General features: G+C 43.3%; 2 protein-coding genes across 3 annotated transcripts in view; both read left to right on the plus strand.

Moving 5' to 3' along the window:
- The window catches only part of atrn (attractin), a 148,039-nt gene that overhangs the window by 13,564 nt on the left and 122,057 nt on the right, over positions 1-12,418 (plus strand). For both annotated transcript variants that reach the window (XM_088002895.1, XM_088002896.1), the window contains exons 3-6: positions 4,389-4,502; positions 5,225-5,353; positions 6,846-7,042; positions 9,543-9,711. In XM_088002895.1, coding sequence (XP_087859021.1) covers positions 4,389-4,502; positions 5,225-5,353; positions 6,846-7,042; positions 9,543-9,711 — 609 coding nt within the window. The remainder of the gene's footprint in view (positions 1-4,388; positions 4,503-5,224; positions 5,354-6,845; positions 7,043-9,542; positions 9,712-12,418) is intronic.
- LOC148152758 (uncharacterized) lies at positions 9,778-12,281 on the plus strand. Its single transcript, XM_088002897.1, has one exon. The coding sequence runs from the start codon at positions 10,756-10,758 to the stop codon at positions 12,277-12,279; it is 1,524 nt and encodes a 507-aa protein (XP_087859023.1). The 5' UTR covers positions 9,778-10,755; the 3' UTR covers positions 12,280-12,281.

Genomic DNA, 12,418 nt, shown 5'->3' on the forward strand with positions numbered 1-12,418 from the left:
GCTTCACAAGCGGTTGGTGTATTGACATGTTTTTCATGTCAAACACGAAAAGCAACTTTTAATTTGTTCAGTCAGTGCAGTTAGGAGGAGAACAGCCAATGGAAAGTGAAAAAGGAAACTGAAAATGACCAAAACAATATGCTGGCCAGCTTGTTGAAACATCAAAAATAAACTGCAACAAACTTTCTGTCAAATGGTTCAGAGAGTGCATTTAGGAATTTTGAAGTTAATGTAAAGCTAATAATACAGCATGACATCGCTGAAATCACAGAGCATAGAATTAGACTGAATAGATCTGTCCTTATGGATCGGCACATAGTCATCAATACCTGATCTATAATTTTTTTTCAATATCAGGATCGATACAGATATTAATATCTGATCGGTTCGTCTCTACTCCCCAACTTAACTTTACTTCCTTTGGTGTTTTTTCATGACTTGATGCAGTTAAACTGAGTTCAGTCTTACTACACTGCATTGATAGCACAATGTTAACCATGTGCTGTTGTTTTTTAAATTGCTAAATAAATAAACATGTCATAATATTGATTATAATATTGCATGATTTGTTCTGCATGGTCTTTCTGCATAGACCATGCATGTTCTCTCTGGATACTCCAGCTTCCTGCAGATAAGAGACATTCGTGAGCATTCTTCCTCTCTCCCTCTGTTTTGCCCAGTAATGAATTGGCAAATTATCCGAGGTACACCCTGCCTCTCGCCGATGACTGGGTGAGAAAAGCACCTGCTCCCCCACAGCTCTGGACACTTCCATGGGTGGATGATTTGCTCAGTTTGTTTTCTCCAGTTTTACTTGCTTGGAGTTTTTTTGGGGGGTTACATAATCTCTTTGCAACGTGTGGAGGTGGGCTCTACTGCTCGGTTCCACTCTAAAGCCTGGGTGAAGTACAATCTGCTGCTGTCAAGTGGGGCTGAACGACATGGCTGAAAAATGTGTCACAATATAAGGGTTTCATCGTATCATTCGATACTGATCAGTTTTTATTTGTTTTAAATGTATGAAATACTGCCACACTGGTGTTGGAAACAGGTTTTTTTTTTTTTTAACCAGCTATGAAGCATGGTGGCGAAACATGAAACTGCTGTGGCGCAGGTTACTCGACAGGTTGTTGCTAGGTAACCAAAGACGATGACATAAAAGTTGAATCACATGCGATATGCCAATTCAGACTGAAGACATTTTGAAAACAAACGGGTTAGTACTACATATGGAAGTGTCTCAAATCTGATTTTTTTTTCTTTTAAAGATCAGAATTTTTCACAGCAATTCAGACTGTAGTGACAAAGTGCCACTACGTTTGCCCATATGGGTTGCATATGGGCAAACGATTTGGATTTGGGTCGCTTTCGCCCACTCTGTGAATGTAGCCTGTGATGAAGCTGAACAATCACATTTGGGTCAACAAAATGCTGGATGTTAGCTGTGCTGTTCTTCAGTAATTATTAAGCCGGATACCTGAAGGAGACCAAATCTACGGACAATATCTGGTGGAAAAAACAGAATCCATCCAAAATCGTCAGTCCTTCATAAAGATATGAACAGTTTAAAACCCTTTTATACCTTGAAAGCCAATTCTTACCCCATTAATTGAAATTATTTTTAAAATGAGTCTTTTTTTTCCTCTCATGAAATCAGAAACGTTTGCTAAGAACAGCAGCAAACTCATAAACGTTGTCTTATGCAGAATCTGTCTGGCGAGGTTTAGGGAGATAGTTTCCAGACACTGACGGATGAAAATTGGGAACAAAGTAACTGCAAGAAATCCAATAGTGCCTATTGTTTTAGGTCAGCATATCTGCTTCCCAGAGGGCGGATTGGACAGGCTAAGCTCACAAATCTTAGACTGCAGATTTATCAACACCAATAAATGTGTCGAGCATTAAAGAAGCTCCCTCTGATCAAAAGGAAATCCATAAGATGAACATCATGATGTCTTACTTTCCATTATGAGAACGAGAATCCATTTTGTGTAGTCAGGACATGTTTTTTTTTTTTTTGTCTTTTTCTAAATGCCCCACTGTGACACCATTCATTAGTAGCATGTGGCGTCTTAAAAAATATTCACACCGCTTAAACTTTTCCACATTGCCTTATGTTATGAACATAAGGTGGATATTTAGTATACTGGAGGTGACACAGTGCATTACATCAGGATTGTTTTTTTTTTCAAATTTATATCTGTATTGGTGGCATATATTTATACATCACACTGAATAAATAGTAATAGATTGTATATGGCACCAGCAGCACCCTCACAGAAAATCCCAATAAGAAAGAAAAAATCAAAAGGAACTGTAATTAATGTCTCAATCTAAAGGGAAAAAATGTGACTAAATAGTTAAAATATGCTCAAAAATGGTTAATCTCACAAGTAGTACCAATTCTTCTTCAATAGTTTTCTATCCTTACAAAAAATATCAAGATTGATATTTTTTGTAAGCTAGCTAGGCATTTGCTGTGATACGGGTCATATATGTCATTCACAATAGTGTTAAAAAGACTTAATTTCATGTTGATGAAATTTGCAGAACCCCTTTTACCGTAAAAGGAATAACTTTGTACCATCGGACGTATTTTCTTCATTAAATGGCTTGCAGTGACGTGACCCATGAAGACATTTTGTCCTGATTTGTGTGGTGTTTTTTTTTTTTGCTCCAACGCTCAAAGGGATTCTACTGGCTGCTGCTAATGTAGAAGAGGACATTTCTTTGTTGCGGCTCCTTAGCCTGTCTCCAGTTTGTGTGACTGGTCACAAGTCTTGTCCTGTAATGAAGGGGCTCGGGGGCTGCTGTCATGCCTACTTTAAGTTTTCCTCTCAGAGAGGGGACAAATGAATCGCCACTTTACTTGAATGAAGAAACATTTTTAGGATAAAAATGTGACCATTAATAAAGCACTTCTTATATCCTGTATTTCACCAAAGAAGCGCAGAAGGGATCTTTGTTCTCTTGTGAGTGTTTTCATTTTCAGACGTTAAATAGATTTACAGCTGAGACATATTTTTATGAATCTCATGTTTTCTGTCAAAAGCCTCAGTAAGCAGGCTTGCTCTGCTGTCTGCTGCTGCTGGTGGTCAAATTTAGTGATGCATCATCAAATGGCTATGATTGGCATGTGAAATACCCCCCAAAAAACCCTACTTTTTTCCCCCTATGTTCATTAAAAGCACTGGCACTGAAAAGACCCACTATTGTCTGTAAAGTCATGAACAAAATGGTTTGATTCGAGCTGAATAAGACCTGTTAAAGGTTGGAGTTACAAAGATTCAAAACTCCTACCTACATCAAGGAATCTGCTCCATTTTATTTATTTTTTTGACACTAGCTGTGTTTCCGTTACAAATGTGCGCAAAACTTTGTCAATGATATCGAAAAAACATACTTTTGCGATAGTGGTGTTTCCATTAAATAAGAAATGCAATTAAAATCACACATGAATAAGTTTGTTCATGTGATAAGTCGTTAAGAAACACGCAACATCTTATCCTATATTAAAGCCCCCTTTTGCAAAGTTAGAATTGATTTTAAGCACTTTCTGAAAACTGAGTAATCTTTGCTCCATCACAACTTCCACACTGAAGCATGTTGTTGGCTATGTGTGTTTGCTGAATGGAAAAAGATCAGACTTTTGAGTTTCTCACCTGTAGGCTCTAATAGTTAAACTATTAACATCCAGTACCTTTTCTGCTAATTTGAGCTTACATGAACAGCTCAGAGGTTTTAATTTTCCAGCCTTCTTTAAAATGTATTTTTGCTCTTAGCTTTATACCCCAGTAAAGATTGAAATATGAAACATGTTTTGCTGCTATATTGAGTGACCACCTTGGGGGTTTTATTGTTCCTTTCATTGTTTTAACTGGCAGCGCTCTCGTTAGAGGCCTGCTTCCTGTCGGTGTGTGTGTGTGTGTGTGTGTGTGTGTGTGTGTGTGTGTGTGTGTGTGTGTGGATATAGCTTGTAAAATGTGGAATATAATTTTTCTTTTTTATGTAGGTGTTTTGTTAAGTACTTCAGGATTTTTCCACTTTTAATGCTAAAGAACAGTAGCTGCAAAAATAGTTAAAGGTTTAGAAACGACCTGTTTGCAGAATCCATCACTTTTAAAGCTCTGCTTGGACTCTTGATCAAGAATAAACGCTCTAGAACAGAAATGTGTTTACATGAACAATGACGAAAGCTTAATGTTTTAGTTTAAAGAGGAGAATATAATTAGCACACTGATCTTTTATACATGTAAAACAAATATCAAGTTCTTGCCACGTTTATGTAAAATGATGAATTTTAAATCAAGAACACCTTCCACTTCCTCAGCGGTCACACAGATATTATAATAATAATAATAATAATAAAACTCTGTTCTCTTCTGCAGGCCAAACACCGTTCTGAGATTACGATTCAACCACTTTGCCACTGAGTGCAGCTGGGACCATCTCTATGTTTACGACGGTGACTCCATTTACGCGCCGCTGCTCGCTGCTTTCAGGTTGGTGTCAGTGAGTTAGTAGATCCTTTCTTTATGCTGAAAGTAAGTTTAACTTCAGCATAAATTTAACTGAAGTTAGGTTTAACCAGCATAAAGATGTTCAGGTTTTCAGTTTGGGCTGCTTTGCTATCTGAAAACAAAACAGTCCTTCTGTAATAATAGGTCAGACAACTCCTATTAGAAATAGGAAAGTTTTCAAGCACTTTAACAAGTCTAATTAAAATTTTAGGAGTGCATCAAAAAATCAGCCCAGGTTTCCTTATCTCTGGGTCATGGGCAATTGGTCGATACTTGCGTGAGAAACCAACCTTATCTACGTCCACAAACACAACAGCCACCCCACTCTTGTCAACTTTGAAACTTTGTCATAATGTATATCGACTTTTCACAGTAACAAAATCGGCATCGGCCAAAATCAGAATTAACAGGTCAGGCTTTTTAAAGATCTGTGATCGGTCAGACAGCTGCAATCGGTGCAGCCCTAAAGATTTAACTTTAGATATTTAGAAATTTGCCAACCTCTGTGGAACCCTTGATATGTAATAACAAAACTGAGAAATTACAAATTACTTTATACTGTTTCGTACGAATGAACAAATAAAAAAATTCAGTACATTTAACTGTAGTGTTCGAACACGGGATGGGTTTCACATAGGCCTACCATGTGAGGAAAGATTTGAGACGTAACTATATGTTTTATTTGTTTGTTTTTTTTCTTCCAGTGGGTTGATTGTTCCGGAGCGATACGGGAATGAGACGGTTCCTGAGGTGGTGTCCCAGTCCGGCTACGCCCTGCTGCACTTCTTCAGTGACGCAGCCTACAACCTGACAGGCTTCAATATTTCATACAGGTGAGCTCTCCTCCACGGTTACCACAATTTATGCATTGTTACATATGCATTTGACTTTATATAGTACTCTAGACTGATGATAAATGAATGATTATGTGGTGTCGTCTTATGATGAGTGCAGTCCATTTAGTTTGGGGTCTTAAACTTTGTTGGACTCTTTAATTTCATATTCTCGTATGTTTAGTTTTTTGTCTTTGTGGGAGTTTCAGTCAGGCAAAGCTTTGCCATAACCCAGTCCATCCTGTGACTAGGATAGCTACATAGCTATCAAGCTAGCTCACTTGGCATTAAAAAGGCCTTAAAACGTCTTAAATATGTCATCCTAAAGCCTCATAAAAATAGGATGTGTATTTTTTCTGGTAATGTTTGATTTAAAAAAAACAAAAAAATAAACGGTACATTTTGACAAATGGGGAAAAACAAATCCTTTAGACATCAAATTTGCCTTAGAAAATCCAAAAGACTTTCAGACCCAAAGCAGAGCCACTGTCCGCTGTTATCATCTCTAAAGAGCACGGCGGCTCCCCTCCCCAGGCTCTTCCCTGATTCGTCGATACCGTTGCCATCGTGATGAGAGTCGGCGCTGGCGGAGAAACACACAGTCAGGATGAAGGCGGAGTAGCCAGAACATCAAACCTTTAACCAAAACAGGGAACATGAAAGAATGATGGGAGGGAGGCCCTTTGTGTCTTTCAATGCCTGTTCAAGGACAGAAATTAACATCTCACTGCTGTGTCCTGCTTTGATGGCTGAAAGCTTCAGTTTCGATCAAAATGTGACACAACTTAGTGTTTTCCTTTGTACAAAAACATTCTTTCCTATCAGAAATGTTGTAAATTCTCCATAATTAAAAGAAGTCCTAAGGTTTCTTTTTCCCCAGACTGTTTTGAGTTCTTATGTTGTGTCCTGATATATAATTTTATAATTGAAAAATTGTAACATTTTCAGAATAATTTTCCTTATTAGAAATTGGCATATTTCTTTTCCCAAAAAGAAACATGTTTGTCAATAAAGTTTTGGCACTAGAATGATGTGGATTTTAATTTTTATTTTTTTTGGTCGTATCAAAATTGGTTTATATCACAAAACTGCAATGGAAACACTTTTTTCCATCACACTGGTCACATGATCAACGACGGGATGTTGCTATTGGCAGAAACCATGTGGAGGATGATGACAGGAAGTAGAGTGTCATGGTTTTTTTCTAATGACTTATTTAATGACAAAACATATTCATATGTGATTTTAAATATGGAAATAATTATTATGGCTTTATCATTATGTTACTTGAACTACTCAAAACATCAATATTATAGTTTGTCACAGTATCTTCTGGGACAATTTATCATCCAGCAAAATTTGTTATTGTGACAGGCTTAACCAAGCCCTGTGTATAGAAATAAGAATGAATGCATCTGTAATAAAAGCGTTCATCATTCTTTAAGCTGACTCCTTGTGTCTGTCCTTCTCCCCGTGTGCGTCTCCATGGTAGGGTCAACACGTGTCCCAACAACTGCTCCGGCCGCGGCGAGTGCCGGGTGGGGAACTCCACCGCCTCCGTTTACTGCGAGTGTGAAGCCAACTGGAAGGGGGAAGCCTGCGACATCCCATACTGCCTGGATGACTGTGGTTACCCTGAAAGGGGCCGCTGCCAGGGAAAGAGCTGCATCTGCGAAGCCGAATGGCAAGGTAGGCGTTGGTTCTGCCGCGCCGCGTTCTGACACGAAACGTGACGAACCACAGCGCTTCCCACGTCGGGTTTTAAATCACTCTGTTCTCAGAAGTGAAACTGAACGGTGGTCAAAAGCCTCACTATGCAGAATTATTAATATGAGATGTTCATTGAAGCACAGTCTGCTGCTTTTTGGTGTTTATGATTCTCTTTCATTAGCCGCGGAGTTGTTTTTAGTAAGGGGAAAAAAGCTAAAAAGTAGACTGGACAGCTACACATGAAACGGTGATTCTGTTTCAAGTGGAGTTGTTGGATCACGCTAAGAGCTCAGAAGAACTACAAACTTTTCTAACTAGCTTGGTTCTGCTCGGTCTGCGTGTAAAAAATGAATTCTGTGTTTGATGTTTTGGGCTCACACTCACATTTTTAAAAAAGTGTTGCAGAAGCTGCCATGCAATTTGGTAAAGAAAGAAGAAGAATAGTCAACAACAATAGGTATGTTAATAACCAACGGGTTGCAGGATATGAGCACTGCTGGATAGAAATTCTGGGCCAGACTAAATCCTGGAGCATCTCAGTTTGTAGATGCAGGCTGATACAGTCCGATACTGTATCGATACCAATATCGGATCAGGACAACTCTTACGAAACACCCCCACACCATCACCTTCCATTCAAACCATAATGTCTACTATGTGCACAAATAAAGCAGAGAGGGTAAATAAAAACGCAGTGAAGAGATTATACCACTTGTCCAGTAAATTATTATTCGATTTGAAATGGATTTGATGTAAGTTGACAAAATGCTGTGAAATAGCCCTTTAGCACATGACTGAGTTTCAAGCCGACTTCCCCGTTGTGCTGCTTCCTGATTTGTGTCTAGTGCAAATAAATGTTTTGTGATATGGAGTCTAGAATAATAAACTCCAACTACAGGAATCTGAAAAAGTGCTGAATCTTCAACCTGAAAAATGTGGCGGTGCTAAATTTTCATACAACTCTAGAATAACTGTGTGTATTAATAGCACTAAGATATAATAATGTTTTATTTAATCTCTCCAGCATCATTATTTCAGCTCTGACTAAATTTGGTGCTTCTGCTATTATCGAAGCTTTTGTTGCCCTGAACATCCACCTGCTCCACTCAGAATGACTTAAACTTTTTGCCCAATCTGCTGCTTCTTGTTTTTTTTATTTTTATTTCGGTGACATTATTGTGTCCCTGAAGCCGGACCATCTGGCCCTTCCAGCTGCTTTGTTAGCTGCTCCAACGGCTCGGCGGCGCTGCTCTGCATGAACAGACACCACCGCTCAATTTAACCGCACTTATATCAGCAGCTCTGCGTGCTTATTATCTCATTACCAAAAGCTGAGGGAGGTTAGCAACAGACAGCCACTTTCTTTAGCCTTTATTGCCTTTGTCATGGGGGGGTTTTCACAGCGGAACTGCAGCCTCTCCTGCTTTTTTTACTGCCGCCTTCAGAGCCATCTCATTTTCTACGCCAACAAGTGCAAATGTGGGCAGATGTCTGTGAAGTGGAGCGGGCCTCATGTCTGATCTTTTTGCTGTGGAAAATGACGGCAGTTTGAAGGACCAGACGCTACAGTTGGTGGTTTTTCTGAAAGAGCTGAAGAGGCAGAACGCCACCAGTGTTTTGGGCCATCAGAGATTAGAGATGAACTCTACCGCAGGCAGCTGATGAGAAACAATCTTTCCATTTCTCGACTATTGCTAGCTGTTTTAGCAGAAAGGCTGTCTCTCTCTCTCTCTTTTTCTCTCTTCCCCTCCTCATTCTCTGAGGATTCCGGTTTGTGTCGGCCGCATTGTTCTGGTTCATAAACACAGGAAGGCACCTATGATTGCTGCACTCGACCCAACAAGGCAACAGAGTGAATGTAGTTCTTCTGTACATGACTTTAAAATGAAAAACTGAAATGTAAGGATGTACAGCTCTTTAAAGAAAGCTGACCCGCTGATTCTGATTTTGGTGCAAAAAAATATTCTTTTTTGCCCTTGTGAGCTGGTGGGCGGGTCAGTCAGCCTTCTCTCAAAGCAGAGCAAATGATGACCGTGGCTGGATTCCAGACCTTTGTGAAGGTTGATGAGATCGATGGATAAGATTAGTTTCTCATCTAAATATCAGTTGATCAAAAATCTCCCAAAATGAAGGAAATCTGGTCCAATTTGCATCCAAACTAAAATGTCTATTTAAGCACAAACAGATTCTCTACAAACATATGTTGTCACCTCTTGGCCTGTCGCAATAAATCAATCGCACGAGTCATATTTGATATACATAACATTTTTCTAACAACTGAAGATAACTTGGTTAATCAGTAGTCATATAAAATGGCACTATGTGCCTGGAAAACGCATACTGCTGCCTTTTTAATAAGGTGCTTTGGTTCCTTGAGACCAAAATGAATCCCACATCCGAACGCCTGAACACACCATCCCAACGGTGAAACCTGCTGAGCTGAGAAACTCTCTGACTCGTCGGTCCTTTCCCTCCTCAGGTCCGGACTGCTCCGTCTCGGTTCCCGCCAACTCCTCATTTTGGAGCCGCGAGGAGCACCTGGAGCCCGGCCTGGCCAGGGCGTCCCACAAGGCTGTGGTGGAGCAGGGCGTCATGTGGGTCATCGGGGGCTACGTCTTCAACACGTCCGACTACCACATGGTCAAAGCGTGAGTGGCTCACCTGTTCAGTCTGGGTCCACAGGCTGCATTTCTGGTCCAAGTAGATGAGAACATGCTGGTCTGACTGCAGGGGTTAAAACATGTGACTGATGGGCTTAAATATTTCTAAAGTGTTTGAGTGCAGCACTAGAGTTCGACTGTTGCAGGGAATCCACACACTGAAAGTTTTATTGAGAAAATAAAGAACAGTGAGAGCGTTTTTCTTCCCACACGAGGCTAAAATGAAGTTCTATTTCATCCCTACTGACCGCCAGAGGCGGTGCTTCAAGCACTGAATGATCATTCTTGCGCATGCGCAGGTCGAGTACTAATGACAACAATGTCACCTGTGACCTGCCGGGGACCCACGTGACTCTATATAGTCACATGACACCCGGCGTTCAATCCCTTTTGTTCTTCTCGCGCGCAGGTGTGTTGAGAACAGGTGTGTGGTCGTGTGAAGCTAGCTGCTTCTGTGTACCACTGTAGTATATCTGCTTGTTGCTAGTAGCCCCGTGACCGAATTTGGTCGGAGCTGCGGGCGTAAGTCTCGCCCTCCAGGGGCTGCACAAGCTGCTTCCCCATTTACCAGATCTGCGGTCGCACTGCGACGACTGGTAAGTGTTTGGTTTTTTTTCTTTGCTTTGATTTGCCTAGTTGTGGCTCTTTGACTCACCTGTAGCGTTTCTGCTCGCGCTGAGTTGATTTTCAGTTTGTATTGTAACTCACCTGTAGCGTTTCTGCTCGCGCTGAGTTGATTTTCAGTTTGTATTGTAACTCACCTGTAGCGTTTTCTGCTCGTGTTGAGTTCATTTGAGTTTGGTTGTCTGACTCGCCAGTGGCGTTTCTGCTCGCGCTGAGTTAATTTTCTGTTTGTATTCTAACTCACCTGTAGCGTTTTCTGCTCGCGTTGAGTTCATTTGAGTTTGGTTGTCTGACTCGCCAGTGGCGTTTCTGCTCGCGCTGAGTCCTTCTATAAGTTATTTGAACTCACCAGTGGCGTTTCTGCGCTGAGTTCTTGTTGGTGACGAACGGATCACGCCTTTCAGCAATATGATGTTGGACAATTTCTGCTGCTCGACCTGTCTGGCTCCACTTCAACCCGACGACGGGCATGACTTGTGTCCCTCCTGTCTCGGTGTGGAACATCTCCGGGAGGCTCTATCGGATGAGGCTTGCCCCAACTGTTGCATCATGCCCCGCTCTGTCAGACTGGATCGGCTGGCGGCGCTGGAGAGGCCTACTGACTGCGTGGGCGCTCTGCCGCATGGTTCGTTGCCCCCCGGACAGGCGACGTGCAAACGGCCTACTGTAACTGCGACTTCGGAACCTGCGAAGAGAGCCAGACGGACCGATGCAGGGAGGTTGTCCACGAAGGTGGATCACCTCTCTACGGAGCTAACCCGCATGAAGACCCTCCTCCAGTCGTTTAGAACTGATGGTGAGCACAGTGCGGCTCTCCCTCCCGAGCGGGATGAGGCATCGGTCAATGATGACGATGCTATTTCGGTGGCGGCCTCGGGCACCCATTTTTGTGATGAACCTCCAGGATTGGAGTCTGGGGCCTCAGAATCTGACTCCGTTGCCTCCCAGGAGGATACAGGGGAATCTGTGACTGCCGCCATTCGAGTGGCTCTTGCTCGTTTAAAGATTGGTGTTCCTCAGACCCGACCTGCAGCTTCCAGCGCTTTCTTTAGGCGCGGTAGATCTGAGGCTGCCTTAGTGGTTCCTCCCTCAGAGGAATATATTAGGGAACTACATGCTTGCTGGTCGGATACAAAGGCACTTTCACGTCTGACGACGGACGGCAGGGTTCTGGCGTCTATGCAGGAGGCGCCCACGGTTGGCTTGGGGCAGATGCCTGCGGTGGAACCGGGCATCGCCTCCCTTATTATCCCCCCTGATGAGGCTTTGCGGCCCAATGCTCGTTGTCCGCGGCCTCAGTGCCGTATTACTGATGACCTTCTCTGCAAGGCCTATGATTCTGGGGCCCGCATGGGCCGGATTGGGAACTCCCTCTCCCATCTTCTGCTGGCCCTGTCTTCTTCCTTGGAAACCGTTCCACTGGACCACAGCACGCAAGGCCTGGTTGATGCGTCTCTGCAGGCTTTTGCTCTCATGACGAGGGAGCTGGGGCGCACACTCTCCACGCTGGTTCACGCTCGCCGCCAGGTCTGGTTGGCGCAGTCATCTCTTACGGAGCTTTGTAGGAGGACCCTCCGGACCCTGCCTGTGGTTCCTGGGGAACTTTTCGGCTCTGCGGCACTCGATGCCTTGGATCGTACAGCCCAGGCCTCTCGAACACGGCAGCAGCTGGCAGGGCTTCACAGACGTGATCGCCTGCGGGTTGGCTCTTGGGCTGCTGCGGGTCCTTCACGGAGGTCCTCGCGCCCACCTCCTTCTTTCATTGAGACCCAGGGTCTGGTGACGGGTCAGAGATCGGCCCAACGACCTGCTCCGGATCAGGGGAACCGAGCTCAAGACCGAGCTGGGGCCAGGGCATCTCACCCCTTTCGAGCCGCGCAGTTTGGCCGGTGTCCTCCCAGGCCATCGAGGGGCCGGGGGGCCCGCAGGTGATGCCTTAGGGCCGGCGGTCGGTTGTTTTACCCCGGGACAGCTCCACTTCTGGGCTGCCCACACACCGGACTTGTGGGTGTTGTCCACCCTGTCCCAGGGGTACCGCCTTCAATTCCGCCGCCGGCCGCCCGTCCCTGGC

Source organism: Poecilia mexicana, unplaced genomic scaffold (genome assembly GCF_051168715.1).
Source record: "Poecilia mexicana isolate PSO_F unplaced genomic scaffold, ASM5116871v1 scaffold_22, whole genome shotgun sequence".
Lineage (NCBI taxonomy): Eukaryota > Metazoa > Chordata > Actinopteri > Cyprinodontiformes > Poeciliidae > Poecilia > Poecilia mexicana.